Source organism: Pistacia vera, unplaced genomic scaffold (assembly GCF_008641045.1).
Source record: "Pistacia vera cultivar Batoury unplaced genomic scaffold, PisVer_v2 Contig359, whole genome shotgun sequence".
Classification (NCBI taxonomy): Eukaryota; Viridiplantae; Streptophyta; class Magnoliopsida; order Sapindales; family Anacardiaceae; genus Pistacia; species Pistacia vera.
Genome location: NW_022196178.1, coordinates 1,929,263 through 1,955,240, shown reverse-complemented (window position 1 = coordinate 1,955,240; position 25,978 = coordinate 1,929,263). Strand labels below are relative to the sequence as shown.

The window sequence follows — 25,978 nt, the reverse complement described above, 5'->3', positions numbered from 1 at the left end:
GGTTGCCTTCGACGAGTGCAGTTTCTGTAAGCAAAAAGGTCATTAGAAGGCTCAATGTCCTAAGTTGAGGCAACATAATCAATCATAGTAGCACTCTCAAGCTTGGAAGTCTGGCAACCAGTCACAATCTAATGCTCATAGACCACCTCATGGTTACAAACCACCACAGTCTAATACTGCAGTAGTAGTTTCATCAGGTCCTTTCACCAATCCTAGTACTCTGGCTGAGCAATTTCAGAAGTTTCTCTCCTTACAGCCACAAGCTATGTCTGCTTCTTCTTCCGTAGGTCAGTTCTCTCATAGTTCTTCAGGTATGTCACATTCTGTATGGGTTTTGGATTCTGGTGCTTCACATCATATGTCTCCAGATTCTTCATTTTTTGCTTCTATGTCTCCTTCGTCTTCTATTCCTATCATGACTGCTGATGGCACTCATATGCCTTTAGCAGGTGTTGGTTCTTTTGTCACACCTCACTTGTCTCTCTCTAATGTTTATCATATTCCAAAACTTACATTAAATCTTGCTTCTGTTGGTCAATTATGTGATTCTGGTAATTTAGTCACCTTTTCTTCTTCTTCTTGTTATATGCAGGATCTACAGTCTCGGAAGCTAATTGGGACAGGACGTAGGAAGGGGGGATTATATATTTTGGATGAGTTAAAAGTGTCAGTTGCTGCTGCGACTAGTGATGATGCTGCCGCTACTAGTGTTGATGTTGCTACTGCCGCTACTGGTGCTGATGCTGCTACTACTAGTGTTGATTTGTCTTCTTTTCATTTGAGTCCTTCTTCTTCTAGTTTTTATTTATGGCACTCTCGTTTAGGTCATGCTTCGTCTTCTCGTTTGAGATTTTTGGCATCCACAGGGGCATTAGGAAATTTGCAAACTTGTGATATTTCTGATTGTAGTGGATGTAAACTAGCAAAATTTTCGGCTTTACCTTTTAATCGAAGTATTTCTGTTTCTTCTTCTCCATTTGATTTGATTCATTCTAATGTATGGGAACCTTCTCCTGTTGCCACAAAATGAGGGTCTCGATATTATGTTTCTTTTATTGATGATCATACTCGTTATTGTTGGGTTTATTTAATTAAACATCGCTCTGAATTCTTTGAGATATATACAACCATTCGAGCTCTCGTCAAAACTCAACATTCTATTGTTATCAAATGTTTTAAGTGTGATTTGGGTGGGGAATACACTTCTAATAAATTTTGTGAGTTGCTTGCATTAGATGGAACTGTTCACCAAACCTCGTGTACAAATACTCCTGAGCAAAATGGTGTTGCTGAAAGAAAACATAGGCATATTGTTGAAACTGTTCGTTCTCTCTTATTGTCTGCTTCTGTTCCTAGTGTGTTTTGGGGTGAAGTTGTTCTTACTGCTGTAGGTTTGATTAATGCAATTCCATCTTCTCATATTTCAGGTTTTTCTCCTTTCGAAAAGGTGTATGGGTATGCCCCTGATTATTCTTCCTTCAAAGTTTTTGGTTGTACTTGTTTCGTTCTTCGTTCTCATGTAAAATGTAGCAAGTTGTCCTCTCGATTTGCTATTTGTGTCTTTCTTAGTTATGGTGAAGGTAAAAAGGGGTATCGTTGTTTTGATCCAATAACTCAGAAACTTTATGTCTTTCGTCATGTTGTTTTTCTTGAGCATATACCTTCTTTTCTATTCCATCCACTGCTCATACCTTGACTAGATCTGATCTAATTCGTATAGATCCTTTTTCTGAGGATTCTGATAGTTTGTCATCTCAGGTTCCTAGTACTGATCATTCTGCAGGTACTGACATTTTACTCTTCAGCACACCTGAAGCTCCCTCTTCTCCTATGGTCCCTCAAGCTCCGTCTGAGATTGTGGATCCACCTCTACGTCAATCCATATGCATTCGTAAGTCCACAAAGTTACCAGATTTTGCTTATTCTTGTTATTCTTCATCTTTTGCCTCTTTTTTAGCTTATATTCATTGTCTCTCTGAGCCCTCTTCCTATAAAGAGGCAATTATTGATCCTCTTTGGCAGCAAACTATGGATGAGGAACTTTCTGCTTTGCATAAGATAGGTACTTGGGATTTGGTTCCTCTACCTCCTGGTAAGACTGTTGTTGGTTGTCGTTGGGTGTATAAGATCAAGACTAATTCTGATGGATCTATTAAGCAATACAAAGCTAGGTTGGTTGCAAAAGGGTACTCTCAAAAGTATGGTATGGATTATGAGGAGACATTTGCTCCTGTTGCAAAAATGACTACTGTTCGTACTCTTATTGCAGTAGCTTCGGTTCGTCAGTGGCATATCTCTCAACTTGATGTTAAAAATGCCTTCTTGAATGGAGATCTTCAAGAAGAAGTTTATATGACGCCCCTTCCTGGTGTTTCACATGATTCTGGGTATGTTTGCAAGCTGAAGAAAGTGTTATATGGTCTTAAACAAGCACATCGTGCTTGGTTTGAGAAATTTTCTATTGTGATCTCTTCCCTTGGATTTGCTTCTAGTAGTCATGATTCTGCTCTTTTTGTTAAGTGCACTGATGCAGGTCGTATCATTCTGTCTTTATATGTTGATGACATGATTATTACTGGTGATGATATTGATGGTATTTCAGTTTTGAAGACAAAGTTAGCTCAACAGTTTGAAATGAAGGATTTGGGTTCTCTACGATATTTCTTAGGTATTGAGGTAGCCTACTCACCTAGAGGTTATCTTCTCTCTCAGTCAAAATATGTTGTAGATATTCTTGAGCGGGCTAGACTTACTGATAATAAGATTGTAGATACTCCAATTGAGGTTAACGCAAAGTATTCTTCTTCTGATGGTTTACCTTTGTCAGATCCTACTTTATACCGTACTGTTGTTGGGAGTTTGGTATATCTCACTATTACTCGTCCAGATATTGCATATGTTGTTCATGTTGTTAGTCAGTTTGTTGCTTCTACTACTACAGTTCATTGGGCAGCTATTCTTCGTATTTTGCGATATCTTCGGGGGAACAGTCTTTCAGAGTCTTTTACTTCCATCCACCTCTTCCTTGGAGCTGCGTGCATACTCTGATGATGATCATGGCAGTGATCCCATGGATCGCAAGTCTGTTACTGGTTTCTGTATCTTTTTGGGTTATTCTCTTATTTCTTGGAAGAGCAAGAAACAATCCATTGTTTCTCAATCTTCAACCGAAGCAGAATATCGTGCTATGGCATCTACTACCAAGGAGATTGTTTGGTTACGTTGGTTACTTGCAAATATGGGAGTTTCTCTTTCTCATCCCACTCTTATATATTGTGACAACCAGAGTTCTATTCAGATTGCTCACAACTCAGTTTTTCATGAATGAACTAAGCACATTGAAATCGATTGTCACCTTACTTGTCATCACCTCAAGCATGGCACCATTACCTTGCCCTTTGTTTCTTCTTCTTTGTAGATTGCAGAGTTCTTTACCAAGTCGCATTCTATTTCCCGTTTTCGTTTTCTAGTTGGCAAACTCTCGATGCTTGTAGCCGCCGCATCGTGAGTTTGAGGGGAGATGTTAAGAAATATGGGTTATTTTGTTTTATNATAAGAGAAAGAGTCAATAAAAATTGTAGGGAAAGAATTAGAGAGAGAATTACGGGGATAATTGACTAGAGGGTTTACTTATGACTAGAGGGTTTACTTACTGAGCATTGTTTTGTGCTCATCTCATTGTTCCCTATGTTTTTGCAAGTTCTGGATGAGGACACAGTCGGATGGACATCGGCACAAGAAGAGAAATGGCTACACTGTCCACCCTATTTTGATAGTTTTGCATATGATACAAATCTTGTATATATTTGTATAAAGAATACGTATGTTTAATAAAAGAAAATTTTGGGCCCAACTTTTTATGTTATTTTACATGTACTTTTACTATGCATATTTTTATGAGAATGGAATCTTTACATCTTCTCTCTGAGTCGAAATATGTTACAGATATTCTTGAACGGGCTAGACTTACTGATAATAAGACTGTCGATGCTCCGATTGAGGTTAATGCAAAGTATTCTTCTTCTGATGGTTTTCCTTTGTCAGATCCTACTTTATACCGTACTTTTGTTGGGAGTCTGGTATATCTCACTATTACTCGTCCAGATATTGCATATGATGTTCATGTTGTTAGCCAGTTTGTTGCTTCTCCTACTACCGTTCATTGGGCAGCTGTTCTTCGTATTTTGCAGTATCTTCGGTGTACAGTCTTTCAGAGTCTTTTTCTTCCATCCACCTTTTCCTTGGAGCTGCGTGCATACTCTGATGCTGATCATGGCAGTGATCCCACGGATCGCAAGTCTGTTACTGGTTTCTGTATCTTTTTGGGCGATTATCTTATTTCTTGGAAGAGCAAGAAACAATCCATTGTTTCTCAATCTTCAACCGAAGCAGAATATCGTGCTATGGCATCTACTACCAAAGAGATTGTTTGGTTAGGTTGGTTACTTGCAGATATGGGCGTTTCTTTTTCTCATCCCACTCCTATGTATTGTGACAACCAGAGTTCTATTCAGATTGCTCACAACTCGGTTTTTCATTAACGAACTAAGCACATTGAGATCGATTGTCACCTTACTCGTCATCATCTCAAGCATGGCACCATTACCTTGCCCTTTGTTTCTTCTTCTTTGCAGATTGCAGATTTCTTTACCAAGTCGCATTCTATTTCCCGTTTTCATTTTCTAGTTGGCAAACTCTCGATGCTTGTAGCCACCGCGTCGTGAGTTTGAGGGGAGATGTTAAGAAATATGAGATATTTTGTTTTATTGTTTATTAAGGGTAGATTTGTCTTTTCATTATTTTCTTTGTTTAGCCTATATATATATCTTTGTATTTAGGTTAAATCATACTTTTTATATTCAATTGAATTGTGCAATATCAATGAAACCCTAGCCTCCTCTTTTTTATTATTTCTTTGGATTGTTTAACAGAGGATTGATGGGGTTTCTCTTTTGGATTTTAATTATGATTATGATTGAGATTTTTGATGATGATGATGATGAATTAAAATCGTTGATTGGTGATGTTTGTTTGATGAATGATGACTGAAATGTGGATAGAGGAGAGGAGAGTGTGTAATCGGGTGTGACACTATGAGAGATGCATTTGCAATGAAGAAATGGATGGTTGTGATTTTTTTTGGGAGAAACAGGATGGCATAAGGATAAGGTACAGGGATAGGTCATAGGGATAAGATTTTGAGTTTCTCTTCACCTTCTTCTATATTTATAGTAATATTATTATTTATTTATTTATTAGATAAATTTGAATATTATTAATTTGTATTTTATATTTCTATTTATTTTAATTAAAATTCTATTTTAGTCAATTTATTAAAATTACTTTAATATCATTTTTTTTTTAATTCATGTTCCAGAAGTTTGACCTCTCCCTCTAATTTTTTTTATCAATTTAATTTATTTATTTGTCTTTAATCTATCTATTGCCTTGTATATTAACAATTTATTTCAAAGTTTAAACTAAATTTTTTCTAAAATTATATTTAAGCCCATTAATTTTTTGAATTCAAATTCATTTGATTAAGACATGTTAATGTCACCGGTTCGACCCGTCGGTTAAATCGGTTGGACCAGTCAACCTAGGACCCAGGCCCTTGACCGGGTAAAAGCCCGGGTTGGGTTTTAAAACATTGCTACTGTATATAAGATGATATATGATTTAAAGATGGCTTAAACTATAGCAAAAAATTTCAAAGGTAATTATTTTATTTATCATAATATTTTGCTTCTAAAAAATTATTCGAAACATGAATATCAACAAAAGGTTAAAAGAGACATGCACTATTGTTGTGTGTGATTTTCTAGCAAGCTTAGGTTGAGGCGAGGATATAGCTAGACCTGGAAGAAGCTCGGTGATGGCGATTGATTGACCAAGCATAAGCTTGTCGAGTGAAAGCTCGACCCAACACAAGTTAGTCGCAAACAATTTGAGCCATCATTCAATCAATCCCCAGATCACTTCAAATCCCAAATACCATGGGAATGACCAAATCAACAGCGATCACTGCGTGATTGTAGCACTCAATCACAAGAATATCAGGATTATGATTTCAGTCAATCAGAATCCCCTCAATCTCATTCTTTCCATTTCACAAAGCTTGTATATAAACCCCCTCAAACAATGAGAGAGGGGTTACAAAATTTCTATTAAGAATTGCATTGTAAGCTCTCACAGCAAATACAAAAAACACAGTGGACGTAGGCTGTTAACTTCGCCGAACCACTTTAAAAGTCTCCTTTGCAATTTATTTACCGCATTATAAACCATCCATGGCTGATTATCCATAATCACGCCCACATCAACTCTAATCCCAACGAGGTCGATCAAAGCTCGTTGGTTGGTGCAGAAATCTGTATCAACATTTTGGCGCTAGAAGAAGGGCCTCCACCAATGCTCCAAGCAATTTTGGTAACTTTTACAGCTTTCTTTGTCTGTTTCAGGTTCAAGATGGTATACACCAAATCAAAAACCATGATCGAAAACCACAAAAACGTGGAAACCACCCACCAGGAGGTATTACAGGAGAATGTTGGACATCGACCACCTGTGCTACCAGTCTAGCACGCGCAAACAACAAGAGGGCAAGAATATCAAACCCCGACAACGGCCAGCTAATGGAAATGATTAAGATAATGGTTGCACAGGCGGGGCTGCAGAATGTGGCCGAGCTGTGAAACCAATAACCAACTGTTCCAAATCCCAACCAATCGCATTTCACTACCATCACCCCGACGAGTGTGAATCCGACTGGCGGACAATCCCTTTCATCAGTGCCAAGAGGCGACCAACACTGCCATCCCTGTAAACAGTAGTCAGCTCATAGACGGGAATCCCACGGGCCGACGAATCCTGAGCAACAGCCGGGTAAGTAGCCGCAAAGGGAAAGCAAAGATAACGGACAACACCAAGAAGCTCGGTGGTATTCCCAACGTCAATGTGCCGATTTTAACCCACGACCAAGATAGGACCAGCTTTCGCAAGCTCACAGAGCAAGCCAAGTACGTCAGGGTGCAATGATCGACGTTTCGGTTATGAACGATGTCACGAGCAACACACTGACGAGCATGATAGCACTTATGTGCCTAGATATCATGACTCAATCTCGCATACCAATGCGCATAATGGGGGAGCTTTGCAAGCGATAGACTTGTGAGCTCATTTGCTCGAAGTGAGGCTCAATAAGGCCAATTAGAGCAACCAAAATGATGACCTCGATCGCGTGTAAAAAATGCTCAATAATCTGAAGGCTCGCCAGAACAACCCAGCAGAAGAGGTAGTGAGCTCTTCCTTGACAAAGAAAGTCTGCCAGGCCCCACTTTCGCAAGGGTTCAGGGCACCAGAAAGCATATTCAATGGGGGAAGGGACCGCAAAGATCACCTCGACAATTTTAACGACCTAATGGAGCTGCACCAGGTCAGTGATCCAGCAAAATGCCGATGTTTCACAGTCACCTTAGTCGAAGATGCCAAGAGATGGTACAAGAGGCTTAAAGCTAATTTCATCAACTCTTGGCCTCGATTTTCCTTGCTATTCCTATAGCAATTCGCAGCGAGGAGGCAATTCGCAATGCCATTGAGTTACTTGAGTAATATTTGCCAGGAGAGAGACGAGGCATTGACCTCATATCTGATGAGGTTCTAGAATGAATAGGCAAAGGTTGCCAATGCTCCTAAGGAGTCCATCCAAACTCTACTGATTGCAGGGGTTCGACCAAGCATAGAGTTGTGGAAAGAGCTCCAATGCAAAGATCATGTAAGTTTGGCCAAGTTCTACGAAATGGCTACAAAATACCAGCGAGTGGAAAGCCCATGGGTAGTGTTGGCAAGAAGCTCAACTCAGGGGGCCCTAGAAAAGCGATAGGATCGCCTATCAGATAAACGTGGGCGCCAAGATTGCAATGATAGGGATCATAACTATTTCTAGAAGAAGCAAAGAATAGATAACCGCGGGGATAAATAGCCTTTCCTACGGTATGCAGAATATACCCGGCTCACTTGGGACATCACCCACATTTTTGAGGTCTCCCAAAAGGCAAAGAGATTGTCTGCTCCCGAAAGAATAAGTGGGGCCCCAAGTAGAAGAGATCGGCAGAAGTATTGTTGATATCACAGGGATGTTAGGCATAACACGAATGAGTGTAAGGCTTTGAAAGATGCCATCGAAAACCAGATTAGAAGGGGGCATTTAAAAGAGTTTGTCAAGACAACACTGCCTTGGGAGAACATTGGCGAACAAAATATTCAGGCACCAAGTTAGACCTAGAACCAAGTCTAGCAGGCCCTGCCAAACCCCAATGACGATCTGGTGGAAATGATCTACGTGGGGCCTGAGATAGCAGGGATATCAAGGCGCGCTCGTGAGCAATATGCTCAAAAGGCTATAACAGACTTAGTCCCCCGAGTAATGAGTTGTGAACAAAAGTCACCCAAGCGGCCAAAGCAGGAAGCAAGGTAGTGGGTTTATTGTCAAAGAATATGAAGGAACACCTGTCCACAATCATGACACAATTGTAATCGTGGCTAGGATTGGCAACGCTAGAGTGTTGAGGGTGATGGTTGACAACGGGGGTACAACGAACATCATTTTCTTGAAAGCTTTTTGGAGAATGAGGTTCACAGAAAGAGACCTGAGAGCGTACCCTTCGCCACTCTATGGGTTCACTGGGGACAATCTGGTACCCAAGGGCACAATCGATCTTCCTGTGACACTGGGGGCAAATTCCAAGGTTAGAACAGTGATGACCGAGTTCTTAGTAGTGGACTGCCCGACTACATACAATATCATCCTTGGAAGGCCAATCTTGGATGATCTCAGCACGATGACATCGGTGTGTTGCCAAGCGATGAGATTCTCGAGACTCGAAGGAGTTGCAACGATCAGGAGCTGCGTAAAGGAATCATGAGAATGCTATAATCAAGCTATACATGTTGCCCAGAAATGGCCGCACTCGAAGACAATGGTCATTACTAAATCCAGACTAAAACCTGGGTCACTTGATGATACCATAGATCCTTGCGTCCATAAAGAAGAGCCCATAGCAGGACTGACAGAAGAACTACGAGAGATAAGGGTCAGTGAGGAAGACCCAACTCGCATGCTAAAGATGGGCAGTGGTTTGAGTGGCAAGATGGTCGAGGACCTTGAGAACTTCTTAAAGAGAAACCTCGACGTGTTCGCATGGGAGCATGCAAACATGGTGGGCATTTTATAAATAGGCATCTTATACCAGTTTAATATATCTTATACATTAAACTAATATTTATTCATCACATGAATAAATAATAAAATCATAATGCCATATTTATAAACTAAGGGTACATGCATAATTACACAAAATATGTCATGATTAAACCAAGGGTACATGCATAATTTCATTACCTTAATGCTCATATAAAATATTATATTACCCATTGCATTAAAACGCTCTCACATCACATTCAATCAAACTAAAAGGTGATTTTAATCCTATACATCAATATGCACCATTTCATACTTCAGTCATCACCAAAGATGAACATGTGATGGCCAAGATTTAATCAAGCATATCATCTCAATTTATAACTCTAATTACATATCATCAAACACTCATTCAAGAGCTCAAACATGCCATACATTCTACCTTCATTTAATCAACATAAACCATCATCAAAACTTAAACAAAATTCAAGTTCATCCAACTTGCATTTAGGCATTCACAATACAATCCAAGCCAAATGCATTTATACTCCATTATATCACATATAACTTCTCAAACATGCATTCAAAGGACATTATGCATCCAAATAATATTTGGCCGAATTCATCCTTTTCAAAGTCATCAAATTTGCATCAAATATGCTCACATTGTATGTATCATATGAACGAGATATTTTCATATTTAACAAAAAATGCATCAAGATGCAATAAATTAAACATTCATGTTACATATGATTTCAAGAACAAGAAATTTTGTATTCTAAATCTCAAAATTTTCATACAAGCATGTTAATAAGCATGAATATCACATATCCATCATCATTTGTATTCAAATTACACAATAACTTCAACATGCATCTAAAGTCGAAACATATTTATGTCTAAACCAAGCCTTTTTCACAAAAAAAGCCACATGCATGCATGAACTTAAACATGCTCTGATACCATTGTTGGGATTCATGCATTTTGGACATGGAAATGGAGTGAAAATGATGATCAAAGTGATGGACATAACATCAATAACATGTTTTTAAAGAAAAATAATAGTATATTACCTATTCCTTTACTATTTAATGTTTGGATCTTCTTTCTTGGAGGCTTTATTCTTCAATTGAGATTAAAGAAACTCAAAATATGATCCACACAAGCCAAGGAAGAGAGAGCCGATTATGACTGAGAGAGTTTTTGAGTGAATGTTAGTTTTCATAATGAAAGAGTTTGTAAGTACAGTATTATTGCTATTTATATACCATGGGCACAAAGTGCAATTTTAAATTGTCTTAGGAAGGCCTCAAACAATTTAAAATTAACTTGAGAATAAACATTTATGTCAAGTTCTTGGTTTTATGGTTAATTCATAATTAAACTAAATTTTAATCCATTAAATATTCTAATCCTCTAGAATAAAACTAGTGCACTTTTGCCCCCATTATTAAATCCAATTCAATAATAATATTTAATAAATCCTTATTACATTTGGTTAGTGTTAGCTACCCATGGACAATCATTTCTCACTGATACATTAATTCAAATGAAACTGTTTACGTCCAGACACCATTAATCCGATTAATGATATGTATTACTCTCTCTCCTTAAGCTTGGTTTTATGTGTGACCATTTTGATTCATTGTGATCTAGCTGTGGGCCCAATATCGAATTCTGATATGTTTCATTATAATTTCTTATAATCAAAACTCTCATTGATTATGGTAGATGTCTAGCAATGTTTCATAACCCCTAAACGATAATAAAGTATAAATTCCAATGAACCTTTTCTGATCGTATGTACCGTGCAGTAAAATCCCTTCGTCGTCTAATCTTGATTAAGAATGATTCATAATATGTCAAAACCCTTAACTTAATCTTTAATCGAATTGTCAATTGATACAATGGAACTCGTCAACCTAAAACTACTTTTCTTCTGACATTCATTATATACTGCCAGAGATTTCATTTTTCCAATGTTTATTAACATTCATCTAGGAACTCAAGATTGGACTACTTCGAGTTAATGGATCCCATCTTGACTACCACTTGTCCTCGCACATGAATAACATATGACCAAACCAGCTTGTTACACAAGACATGACTAGTCTCGTGTTTATACACCATATGAATCATATGCATCCTATGCGAATCTAACAGTGATGTCTCCGGTCTGAGAATTAGTCATACACTAGTACGATCCTACGATGTATCATTGACCAAAATTTAAACGTCTATTTGATTCATCGTAATCGGTCATTTTCGATAAATAGTTCACTAACTATTTATCCATGCTAATGCCCTAATGACATAACTAATAATCACCCACACTAATACCATCACGTGATATTCAATGAAGACATTTAGCATGCCTACTATGCAATGTAACTACCCAATTAACATTACTTACGTAGCAAATGCTTCGATTATTTGATCTTCTAAAGATCCACATCATCCAGACATTTCACATACAATAGATAATATAAATGAAGTAGTAAATCAACATGTGAAATAAGAACACTTTCTTTTATTCATAATATATTTACAAGATATAATATCCTGAAACTGACAATAGAATTGATTCCTAGGGCATACACGAACAACATTAGAGTCAAGTGTGAAGACATTCGTCCAGTCAAACTTTATATACAAATGTCATGTTGTCATTTGTTGTTAATTTGGATATTCTTCGAAGTCTAAGATATGTGTAAGTGGTCAATATATAGATGTCAATATCTCTTGTGGTGTACTAGAAATTCGTTTAGCTTTTCAAAAGTGGTCCAAAGAAAGTTGTTGAAAACTTTCCCAAAATAGCTAAACATATAAGATGTTGTCGGCTGGTTGTCTATTGCATTTTTGCGCAAGTTTTCTTTATATTCTTCATCAACATTGCATTTTATTTTTGAGCCTGAATATACCTCTGATAGTTCTGTAAATATCCTTTGAGGTTTATTTCGTTTTTGATCAGGCTCCATTATGCTTTGGTAAGATTAAAAATACCTTGTAACTTTTGTTGTTTTGAGTGTGGTTGGAATGAGGTTCCATTGATGAATGCTTGAAGGAGTTTCAAGCTGTGGAGCTGAAGGACTCTTTGGCATTGAAGCTTGAGTGGAGCTCAAGGTTGTCCAAGTGGTTTCTTGGTTTGAAGCTTGCTATGGTAGAACAAGGTTCAACTAGAAGGTGAAGTTGAAGTGTTGTGATAACAGAGAGTGTTTTATAATCGATGCTTAACTTTGATTTTGTAATTGAACTATAAATGTTCATCATAGTAAATTTGTTTTGTCTGGAGTACTTAGTCCCATGGATGTAGGCAGTTGGCCGAACCATGTAAAAATGATTTGTGTGCTTTACATTATTTCATGGATGCTTAGATTATGTTGATGATGAATGAACAATCCCACAAGCACAAATGAACATGTTTAACCCAATCTGTATAAGTTTAAACAACTTGATAAAGTTATATCAACTTGGTAAAGTTATAAAACTTTCAATGTCATTTCAACAAATTATATTGTACTTCCACAATTATTCACTCCCTGGGCTCTTTTAGCTCAACCTTTTATAAATTAGGTGTATCCTTTCTCATGTTTTTAACTTCCCATGATAAACTAGGTTTAGCGTTAATGACTAATTTGCCCTTTGCGAAATTACCTAAATCTCCATCCCAACTTGTTATTAAAATAGCAACGTAGTTGCCTAGAACTGGTCACGTGTCTACTAAACAGTACTTTAGTTATTTGTTTGGGAGCGGTTTTCAGGACAAAAAGGAAGAATCAAAACACAATTTTACTTTGGAAACATAAGAAAATATGGTTTTTTTTTCTCCCCTTTTCAATCCATCTTGGCACGTGATAAGATCCTCCTTTCTTGTATGATTGAAATAAGAAGCTTTGTGGAATCCTCTAATGAAAGTTAAATTAGCATGTATATCTTAATGTTAAATAAAACATAAACATATTTTATACATAAGAGTAATGTTATGCTTACAATAGAGTCATACAACCAAACAAAAAAAAAAAAAAACTAATAATAATAATAATAATCATTTTACATAAATTTTATGAAATTTTTATTTGATTATATAACCCAATTATATGACTCAGTTATAAGTGAAATAAATCTAAAATAACCCTAATTATATACGTAATCCATCTAAAATAAATCTTCTACTATTAATTTACAATTTTCTATTTCCTTTTCAACATCATAACCCTAATTATATTTTGAAATAATCAATATGTTACCTGCAAGAATACTAGCATCACAAAATAAACAATTAAAGTAAAAGAAAAATGTTGATTTTGAATTAAACTTGTATTTTTCATATAAATTTTCGTAATCCTTCAACTGAATTTTTGTTTAAGATTAAATTATTCTATACAGTCACTGCAACTTTATTATTTCATTTTCAATGTTTCTATGTATATATCAACAATGTCTGCCAATTTATCCTTTCTCATGTTTTAACTTCCCAAGATAAACTAGGTTTAGTGTTAATGACAAATATGCCCTTTGCGAAATTACATTAATCTTCATCATCCCCAACTCGTTATTACAATAGCATTCATAGTTAGCTCAGAACTGGTCACGTGTACACCAAACAGTACTTTAGGTGCCTGTTCGGAAGTGTTTTCAAGACAAAAACGAACACCATTTTACTTTTGGAAACATAAGAAAACATGTTTTTTTTTTTTTTTTTTTTTTTTTTTTTAGGAGGGATAAGATCCCCTTTCAATCTATCTTGGCACGTGATAAGATTCTCGTTTCTTATATGATTAAATTAAGAAGCTTTGCGGAATCCTCTAACAAAAGTTAAATTAGCATGTATATCTTAATATTAGTAGCAGTTAGGCTACCTATTGCTGGAAAGTTTGGGAACAACTTGGATATTAAAATTACTTGTCCAATTCACCAATAAATTAAGATGCCTTTGACGAAGTCTTTTATAATGTTTGGCATCCATGCAGGGATGAAGTTACGTACAAGCTTCCGTGCCCAACTGGCCATTTAAACCCTATAAAAGTAACTTCCTACTAGGTGGCTCCTATTCATTGAGTACATTTTGACCACCCCTCAAAATAAATTTTTCATTAACGCCTCTGCATTGATGATATGACGATGCTATATAAGGACACATCGTTTAGGATGTCAACTTTTTCATACATCTTGGGATAAGTAGATTTAAAACATTTTGTTTTATGGTTTTTTAACTTTTTAAACTTATAATTCAAAATCTAACTTCATGTCCTACAACTATGTTTGAGACTTAAGAATTTACGAGATGCTCAATTTATTTACAGAAAATGATTTTTGACGGTTGAAAACTTCATGTCCATAAATTACATCAATTTTACCAACTTTGAGTTTCAAATAAGAGTTGCAAATAAGATATAGTAAAAATTGTAACTTATGAAATACATGCATCATCTATTATAAAAACTAATTGTTGCGCTTGAAAAAGTAGGGCTGACGCGAGGTCTAGTCAGCATGAAAAGTCAGAGCCTAGGTAGACCTGCAGCCACTCAGACATGGCCATGTCGCACAATGACACGAGCAGCATGCTCCTATTAGTGTAGTGGGTGCGCGTCAGACTAGCCAGAAGCTAGAGAGCTTCCACGTGTTCAATATCTGCAACAAATCACGCAAATTACTCTAGGAGGTGGGCAATGGGACATAAAGAATGATTTGCATAGATAATCCCACCAAATCACGGATTTAATAATCATTACCCTGATCCATCCCACTATAAATTGAGGGTTCCTCTCTCATTTTGGGGATTAACTAATCTCTCTAAAAAATAACATATACGCTCTCTCTCTCTCCCTTGTAATCATTTGTAAAATCAGCTCGCTGACCGCGACTTGATTCCTATCATTAATACAATATCAGTGGATGTAGGACTTGCTTCCTTAAAGCATCCGAATCACTTTAAACACTGTTCTCCACCTCTTTTACTCTCATTCTCTTATCCACATGTGTCTTCTGGGCCAACTCAGCATTTCACACGTGCGTTTGGTTGGTATACAAATCACGCATCAACAATAACCTTAATTCTTTTATGTGAAAGATCCATTTAATATTGGTAACCAAGTATTTACTCATAGAAATAGTTATAATATATAACCAGTAATAAATTAAACACATAAAATAAATTAAATACAATAATGCTAGAATTATGAAGATATCTCTTTATATACAAAGTAATGTAACAGATAAGAGTTAACATAAAAGTCAAACTCATCATATTCACTTTTTTATTTATTTTCTGTTACGTCACTTTTTATAGAAATTTTTATAAGATTTCTTTATATGTATAGTATTACTCAATAACATGGACCTTGAGTTTAAGCATTTAACTAAATTTTTTTTTTTTTTTCATTTTTCCCTTTCAATCTATCTTGGCACATGATAAGATTCTCCTCACTTATATGATTAAAATAAGAAGCTTTGTGGAAAGTTTGGGTACAACTTGGATATTAAAATTACTTATCCAATTCACCAATAAATTAAGACTTGTATAATGTTTTTAAAGTTTAAAAAATGTTTGTCAGTCCTTGATGAAAGACTTGTATTAAATTACAAGGAAAACACTAGAAGCCAAGTATGAGCGAGTTTTTAATCAGATTTACCAATCTATTTTGATTGAAATTTAATGCTCTATAACACCTATTTTAAGTAAGGATCAAACTATTGTAATACATATTTTTAATTCAAATTTGTGACACAAATCCATAAAATTACGTCTCAGATAATTATTTATAATGTTATGAAATTAGGCCCTTGATTCCTGCTCTATAGAAACTAATAAAATTATTTAACTCGACTGTTAGTTAATCAATATAAGAAATTTATCTCAAATTACTTTAAATTTGTTAACTGTTACATATAATTACGAATTATTATAATGGATAATAACAAAGAGGGATCAAGAAAATGAGGGCAAAATTTCAAGGGAAGTTTTTCGAACTTGGTTCCTTGATTAAGAGCTTAAAGGAAGTTTAAGCTGTGGAGTCGAAGGGAAGCTTCAACTATTGAAGCTTGAGAGGAGCTCAAGCTATCCAAGAGGTTTTTCGGTGTCAAGTTAATAGTGACAGAATATTAGAGGGATCAGATAGTGGAGTTAGTGTCTTGTAAACTAGGGAGTGTTTTACTTTTTTGTACTTAATTTCAATTATGGATTTGTTTGTAACGTGTTTGTTATTATAGATTTGTTTAACCTGGATGTGGTCTTATGAATGTAGGCTAAAATGACTTTTTGCTAAACCATGTAAAAATCCCAGCGTGTTTTATTTTTCTGCTCATGGTTGAACTTGATTCATTGAATTGTTATTTTGGTGAACATCAAGCAAAAGGTTAAACGCTCATTAAACCCATTCCGCTGTGCATTAAAAAGAGTCCATAGACTCAAAAAATTCAAATTTTCTTTCTTGTGTTTGTGGCCCTTCACAACTTTTGTCCCTTCTGGGTCCGGGGTTTAATACTTAATAGTGACTATTATAATAAAAGAAAAGAACAGAAGCTTGTCGTGCTTCTGTAAGTAGTGCCTAGTTTTAAGTTTTAACTGTTTGTTATGAATTAATATTTTTGTTTAACTAATAAATAATGTATTAGTTGCACCTAATAATTAAAATAAATAATAAATTCTAAAATAAATATTTATAGGGATACAATGTTATTAATTAAAGACGCGAATAACAGGTAGCATAAAGAATAAGATTTTATAAATAAAAGTACCCGGCGTATATGCTTACAAATTTATTGACAATATATGGCGGGGGATTTTATTAAAAGACCATTTGAAGTTAAAATTTAATTAAAAGGCTATATAGTTTGTAAATGTTAACTAAATAGTCTTGTTTTTTATTAAACTTCATTAAACATGATTAGGGGTTAATTAGGATTAATGAATAATTGTGTAATCTTTTAAATATTATAATATGTCCCCAAAGAGTCAAAATTCTTGCAAACAAACCCAAGCACCTTCTTCTTCTTCCTCCCGCCACATTAACGCATTCCTCCACCATTAACATTTTCTCCAACACAGATCCTCCTCCTCCTCCTCCTCTTCCTCCTCCTCCTGACATTTCGTCTTTTATATTTCGATTTACAAAGATTTAATGATGGATTGGGTTTGAGTTATGATTTTGATTTATTTGTTTAGATTGTTGGGTTGTGTTTGATGTAATAGAAGTTGAAAGAAGTGAAATTTGTTAAAAAATTTCTTGCATTGTGGGTAGCTGGGGGTGGTAGCACCGATTGTAGGTGGAGATGACTGAAAATGTGTTCTGGATATGATGGATTGCATAAACGATCTGGTGTATCGCTTAAGCGATCTGATATAAGTCTGGTATATAGTAGCAGATCGCTTAAGCGATCTGGTATATGACAGAAGATCGCTTAAGCGATTTGGTATAAGTCTGGTATATGGTAGCAGATCACTTAAGCGATCCAGTAAGTGATACACTAGATCGCTTAAACGACTCTCTAGATGCTTTTTAAAATTTGTCAACCCTTAATATATTGGTTAATAATTTTTTTTTTCCTTGTATTATAGGTACTTGGCTATTATTAGACATGAGACGTTGATTTGCGTGTTGAATATTTTGATGAGTAGCTAGATGTTGTTTCGTTACTTGTTCACTAGTTTCTCTTGGTTGTATGTCAATCTTTTGTAGTGCATTAAACTGATTTTATGTCCTTGTATTTTCAGCTATGTCATCAAGAAAAAAGATGAAATTGAGAGAATTGCCAAGGCCAACCGTTGAAGACTTATTAGTGAAGCATAAAATAATTTTAATAGTTTTGATGAATACTTTATGAGATTCCCTTTTTGGTCTCATGGACTTGTTATGAATGCTTTGTTGTTTTCAATTTTTTATGTTGACAATTGGATATCTTTTTGTTTGAAGTTTTGAATAGATGATAGTAAGGATGCTTTTCTAGTTACTTAATTGTTGCTTTTATTGTGCTACTAAATTCATTCAATATTGAGATGTTATTGTGCATATAAATACATTCAATATTGAGATGTTATCAATACAAAATCGCTTAAGCAAGCGATGACATCACTTAAGCTAATTTTTATGAATTTGAGAAAGAAATGTCAAGTACAAATAAAATTGGCCTTGGTTGTTTAAGCAACATCGGCTATCGCTTAAGTGATCACGACTTATCTGTACAGGATCACTTAAGCAAGAGTTGACATCGCTTAAGCGATCTTGAATTTGAGAAGGATCATAGACAAGTACGAAGAAAATTGGCCTTGGTCGCTTAAGCAACATCGACTGTCGCTTAAACGATCACGGCTTATTTGTATAGAATCGTTTAAGCGAGAACTGACATGGCTTAAGCGATCTTGAATTTGAGAAGGATCGCTTAAGCGAGAACTAACATTGCTTAAATTGAAAGATCTATTATTATTCTATTATTTTTGTTAGTCCTTGGCTAGAAAGTAATATATAAAAAATATAATATTGATATAAAATTGAACTCTGCAACCATCTTCTCTACACTCTGTAGACCAAGGCTAAATAGATAGGATCGCTTAAGCGATTAAGGGTAATTTACTTAAATATTTCTTTTCCATGTTTATAAACATATGTTTAATATAGCCGTAAAAGAACTAATTTAATTAAAATATAATAAGGGTCATGGTCCAATGAACAAATCATACACCTGATATGTTTAATATAGACGTAAACATTTTACACCATATATGTTTAATATAGCCGTAAAAGAACTAATTTAATTAAAATATAATAACGGTCATGATCCACTGAACGAATCGTACATCTGATATGTTTAATATAGACGTAAACATTCTACACCATATATGTTTAAGATAGCGTTAATCGCTTAACCGATCTAGTGAAATATAATAAAAATAATCTAAATACACTGGATCACTTAAGAGATTTCATTTCTAACTTAAGCGATCTTGTGTATTTAGACTTAGTCGCTTAAGAGATCTGGTTGTATTTATGTTATCGCTTAAGCGATTCTAAGATTTTATACTTAGTAGATCGCTTAAGCGATCATGAACAAGGCAGTATCAATAAGTGCCCAGACGCACGATCGCTTAAGCAATTTATTCTATCGCTTAAGCGATTCTTTGCTTTTAACGTTGGTCGCTTAAGCGATTACAAATCGCTTAAGCGATCATGTCTGAGGCAGAATAAACCTTTGCCTAGATGCACGATCACTTAAGCGATTAAATATATCGCTTAAGCGATTCTTCACTTTTATTGTTGGTCACTTAAGCGATCACGAACAAGACAATAAATAAGTGTCTAGACGCACGATTGCTTAAGCGATTTATTATATTGCTTAAGCGATCCTTTGCTTTTAACGTTGGTTGCTTAAGCGATTTATAATCGCTTAAGCGATCATGTCCAAGGCAGAATCAACTTCTGCCTAGATGTACGATCGCTTAAGCGATTCTTCGCTTTTACTCTTGGTCGATTAAGTGATTTTAGATCGCTTAAGCGATCATGTCCGACGCTTGATACCGCCATGATTTTTATGGCACTAGGGACCATGGTCAATTACAGTGACGACAAGATCATCACTTCACCATCTTTTGGCTCAAGCTCCCTCCCATTTGAAGAACAACACATCACTACCACAAACAACCTCCCTATGGCCTCCCTTGGCTTCCCCTGTCCTTTGGAAGCCTAAAACACCCACTCTTCTGATGCCCTCCCTTTGCCCAGCTGCACGATCACTTAAGCGATTAAATGTATCGCTTAAGTGATTCTTTGCTTTTACTGTTGGTCACTTAAGCGATCACGAACAAGACAATAAATAAGTGCCTAGTTGCACGATTGCTTAAGCGATTTATTATATCGCTTAAGCGATCCTTTGCTTTTAACATTGGTCGCTTAAGCGATTTATAATCACTTAGGCGATCATGTCCAAGGCAGAACCAACTTCTGCCTAGATGCACGATCGCTTAAGCGATTCTTCGCTTTTACTCTTGGTCGATTAAGTGATTTTAGATCGCTTAAGCGATCATGTCCGACGCTTGATACCGCCATGATTTTTATGGCACTAGGGACCATGGTCAATTACAGTGAAGACAAGATCATCACTGCACCATCTTCTGGCTCTCCCTCCCATTTGAAGAACAACACGTCACTACCACAAACAACCTCCCTATGGCCTCACTTGGCTTCCCCGGTCCTTTGGAAGCCTAAAACACCTACTCTTCTGATGTCCTCCAACTAGTTGACAAAATGCAACAATGACCCTAACAACAAACACCAACCAGATGTCCCCAAATTAGCACCAACGACCAATAATTTCATCTTCTTCCACCTCCTAGTTGGAATTTGCATCGACGTCTTCCTCTTCAGTTTCAGTTTCAACTCTTGCCCTCCCTTGTTCCACTAGCAGAATGTTTTCTGTTGGCGTCATCTCCTCTCTTGGTGGAGCAACTTCAATCATCAGAAGTTGCTCCACCACAACTTTTTCTTTTCCATTTTTGGTAGACCCAATGGTGCCTACAATTTGGGGAGTGGATGGATTTTTTCTGTTTCTTTGAGGATCTCGGCCATGATAACTTAACCGGGAATGGCAAGGAATGACAAAAATGCAAAGAGCACAGAAATTGAAAAATTGCAAAAAATTGGAAGAAAAAACAAGAGAGAGGAAGGTGTTTGAATCCTGTTTCCAGAAAGAGAAGCTGAGAGAAATGTGTTTTGCCTTTCAAATTTTAAATCAACTTCTCTTTATTATAATCTAACCCACAAATGTTTAAATCTTTTCACCTTAATCCTTTTTGCTGCTTTAATTATACTTAAGTGTGCCACATCAGATTTTTAAACCAAAAAAAAAAGGAACAACCTTTTCAAGGTTATATTCTTAATTCAAAACTTGGGAAGGCCTATCAGTTAAATTTCCTCATATATGGTAGTGCTAATGTTAATTACGTTACTAATGAAATATCTGAAAACTCTCAATAACTTCAGAAATCACCACTTAGACTCTAAGTTGTTTGTTTTTGACGTTAAGATGCATTAAACACCAAGTTTTATCACTGTGATTACAGATTTACTCACAGGTTAATTGAAAACATAACCATTTTTTTCTTCTAAACCCGAGTATCAGAAATGGACATGCACCCCCTGCCATTACCCAAACATTATAAAATTTACGTTAAGTTTAATAAGCGAGGTAAAAGAATAAATGTTCACATTTATATTCAGAGTAAATTTTCGTTAATATTGAAAAGATTAAAAATTTAATTTCTATTAATAGATCTAATTTTGAAAAATTCAACCTAAGTCAGATGTCGGGATTCAGAACGTTTTGGTAACGGTCGGGGTGTATGGTTATCCACTTATCCTTGATACTGTAGGGGGTTTTCTTACAGGGTACATATTAGGGGGCTTAATATTCCGCGTTAATCACCCTAAATGGTGGTGGTTTTCTTATCTTGAACCTGATGTGACACATGGCTTTCACATGCCTTCTTCGGTCAACTGTTATAATCAACGACAATTTGGATGGCTGGACAAAATTGATTAATCCTTTTTAAATTCAATTTCGATCGATCCCTTTGAGACTGAACTAATGATGAAGCATCATTATAAATAGGGTCTTAGTGCTGAAAGTTTTTAGCACACTGAAGTACACTGTACTACTGTAGTCAAATATTAGTCTTACGAAAACGCCATTCAGGTATTTCTTCCCTAGACTTTTTACTTGTTCAATAGTGAATCATTTTTGTTTGATCAACAGATTGAATTAGAAGTCCACTCCCAAATATTAACATATTAAACGGAAAAAAAATCATTTTAAATTCTTATTTCTTACAAATTTTAAGATATTTCCATCATATATTTTTTCATTTACGTATATCATTTTATATTTGTTCATCAACTCATCAATGAATGGATGAACTCTGTAAACATATGTTGATAAAAATATGTGAAATTTTATCTTTTAACTAAGAGTTTTTATTTTGTATTTGTTTCAGTTTTTGTGCCATCCGCTAGAGCGACAAACATTTTAAGATGTATTCATCATAAAAATTTTCATTTACGCATATCTTTTTATATTTGTTCATCAACTCATCAATGAATGAATGAACTTTGTAAATATAAGTTGATAACAATAGGTGAAATTTCCTCTTTTACCTAAGAGTACTTATATATATATATATATGAAAAATTTTATGATGAAAATTTTTCATCATAAAATTTTTCATTTACGTATATCTTTTTATATTTGTTCATCACCTCATCAAGGAATGAATGAATTCTGTAAATATAAGTTGATAAGAATACGTGAAATTTTGTCTTTTACCTAAGAGTCTAGTTTTTGAATTCATTTTGTATTTTGTGAAATATTGAATATATTAAAAATATTAAATTATGTATATTCAGAAAATGAAAATGTACTCAATATGTTTGTCTAAAAATAGTATTTTAAAAAAGAGAAAATGAAAGGTGTTCCTCTCTTAAGGATATTTTCTCAAAAATGAATAATTTAAATATTTTTAATCATATTTTTTTTATTAACTTTTATTATTTGATCAGTTTTAATACAATATCTCTATATTTTTTATTAGGTAAGTATTCCTATTAAGAATAAAATATCTCTATATGAAGCTATACATATAGGCATGAGAAATTAAATATTTGTTGTGAAAGAAGAAATGGTTTTGTAATAATAAGATGTGAGAAATGTAGTTTAAACATTTGGCATAAATAGTTTGTTGACTTTATTACTAGCAAGTTAGCTAATGCGTAGCTTGATATTTGCATGAGAAATTTTTTTGTTATGCAGTAGCGTAGAGTATGAAGTATAAATTAATTGAAAAACAGACATATTTAGTTAGAGTATAAAGTGCATGATTGTCACATTATTGCCTCATCATGTTAATTTATATTAATCTGTAAAATTTGTAATTAAGTGCAATACTGTTAATTTAATTAAGAAAGAATTTGGTCAATATTATTACCATGTGTGTTTATATATATGGACATCCAGAGGCCTTCATGCTCAGATTCGTTGTTACACCTTGTCAGGGCCAAGGCAGAAGTAAGAGCATGGCAGCCGAGAACGTTCCTTCGCCTTCTCAGAGCAAAGGCACAGGTGAAAGCATGGCAGCTGAGAAAGTTCCTTCGCCAACTCAGAGCAAAGACAGAAGTGAAAATATGCTTCAAATCGTTCTTATACCTGGTCAAGGCCAAGGCAAAAGTGAAACAATAGAAGCGATCTCCCCTAATTTTCATTGCCAGAAATGTTCACAGAAAGCTTCCATCCTCGGAGAACTCATAGAGAAAAAATGGGTTGTGCCGGCCGAAATAGTCGAAACAAAAAATGGCCATTTTGAGGTGTCAATTTCTGTGCAGCCGGCCGAAATAGTCGAAACAAAAACTGACCATTCTGCGGTGCCTCGAAAGGAAGTGCTCAAAGTTTTAAAACCAGGAGACGTCATTTGAAAAAAGTTCCTCTAAAAAATCAAATAAATGAAGAACAATGATTCCTCTGAACGAGTCGTTTGTTTAAAATTCTGAAGCATCTGGATATATCTAGTATGCATGCTGGTTGGTGTTCTAATGATTATGTCTTGCTCCTATTTATGGTTTTATTTGTGTCATCTTTTATTTGTATTTGAATTAAGCTACACTTATATATGTATTTGGGATTTGAAGAAATTAATAAATCTATGTTTGTGGTTTGGATATTTATCATATCTTTTTCTTTCAATCCTTTGAATTATTTTAAAATTACAGATCCATATGTGTTCCATTTGATATTAAAAAAATACTTCTTTTCTTTTTTTTTTTTTTTTTCAAGAATACTTGCTCTTAAAATTACAGAATATTTTCCACTCATTGAATACTAGCGACCCATAGCCAGATTATGGCAAACAACAACTTTAATGGTGGATAAGTTCAAAAGTTTTTTAAATAAATAATTATAGAATTCGTGGTAGTTTTAACTCTTTATCATGACTGTAAGTTTGTACTTATTATGAAACTACAATATTTTTATATAGTTTTAGTATATGTGTTTGTTAGACATTTTCAATTTTTAACTAATGAAATTTGACTTTTTCTATCTGGAAATAACTGGTGTTATATCAAAAAGAAAACAACAAAAATCCTAAATCTTGAGATAAAAATGGTAAAAACAAACACACCCTTAATCTAAGAGCGATAATATCTCTTTCGTCTAGATGCAATGGCCTGTAAAATTGGAAATATTACTACTATTTAACTAACAATATTTATTTTTATTTGATTATATATATACACTAACCAAATATGGAGTTGATATATTTTTTGTCCTCAACAAAAACTATTTATGATTCATAAAATGTGAGTGACAATTTGAAAAAAAATAAAAATTAAATTAAGGTTAATTTTATTGTCCTTGTGGGAGTGCTTAAGATGAACGTACTCATTATAATTGAAAAGCAATGATTAGAATCTCGACCTGGGCAATGACCCGACCAAGCCATCTTGTCACGGGTCAAGTGGTTTGACCCGCAAGTCAAACAAGTGTCCAAAAGTTTGAAATCTAACAAAACCACCCCTAAACATTATGGTAAGTCCTCATAGGCTTGAAATCTTGCAAAATACTCCAAACACCACTGTCAACATTCGCAAATAAGGCTTGTTTTTGGCAATGACAACACTCCCCATCACTATGAAAACACTCCCCTCAGACTCTTGACCAAAACTCATCTCACCTTTCCCCCATTTGCCTCCCCAGTTGCAAGCAATAGTGGGCTTTTTCCAGCGACATTATTTTGCAATTTTCTATCGATTCACTTAACAAAAATAAACGTCATTGCCACCATTCTACTAATCAGCCATTCTTTTTCAAAAGCCCTAACATTCCAACCTTCAATTATTCACAACTGATGTCCTAATTTCTAGGGTTTTGAATGAATTGAAAATTTTGTAACCCAACTTGGTAAAGGCGGCCGGTCACGGTTGAACCGATTCAACCGATTGAGCCGAGTTGGGCCGAGTTTCTAATCATTGTTGAAAAGTATTAAACATTGCTTACCAAGAGATTATTTATATTGAGGAGGGTTAATATTTGCACAGAGTTTTAATAATATTGGAAAAAATAATATCACCGAGAGTGTCCGAGTCAGCTTGTGCGTACCTCAATTAATCTCTCGAGATCTTGGAATTGCAAGTCGAGTAAGAGCCCTAGTAGCCACTTTTATTAGTGTTTGAGAGGATTTGAACTCAAAAGTTCATGGAATCTCTTTTGCTATTTTATTATCAGGTCATCCAATGGTGGTTAATTTTATAGTTTCTAATCAGGGTAATTTATCACTTTCTGTGTTTCTACGTCTCCATGTCTTGGGCACATGATATGAGTCTCCTTTGTTATAGTTTTCACAATAAAAATTTACTATATATATCTTACACTCCGGGTTTTTTGTATTAATTAATTCTAAAATATTTTCGTAAGCAGTAAACTATACTAAAATTACTTTGTCCAATTAATCAATAAGTCAAGATGCCGTTTGCTAAAAACGTGGATATCAACGAAAAAATTATATCTATAGTGACTGAAAAAAAAAAATCTTCATAGATAGAAAAGCTGTTGCATTAATTATTTGTTATTTTTGCCATTCGTGTTTAGGGATAATTAGGGGTTCTTCGTGTCTTTTTTTTTCTTAATAAATTTAAGATACATAATGTGTTTGTTTCTCTAAACTAACCAAATCTAAATAATTTTTTTTATATTTACATTTACCAATATACCTTTATTATAAAGTTAATTATAGAAAATGTTATA

General features: G+C 34.9%; 1 protein-coding gene across 1 annotated transcript; it reads left to right on the top strand.

The window, feature by feature from the left end:
• The first annotated feature begins 3,902 nt into the window (after positions 1-3,902).
• LOC116139772 (uncharacterized mitochondrial protein AtMg00810-like) lies at positions 3,903-6,695 on the top strand. Its single transcript, XM_031425429.1, has 2 exons — positions 3,903-4,529; positions 6,462-6,695. The coding sequence occupies exons 1-2, from the start codon at positions 3,903-3,905 to the stop codon at positions 6,693-6,695; spliced, it is 861 nt and encodes a 286-aa protein (XP_031281289.1).
• The last annotated feature ends 19,283 nt before the right edge of the window (positions 6,696-25,978 follow it).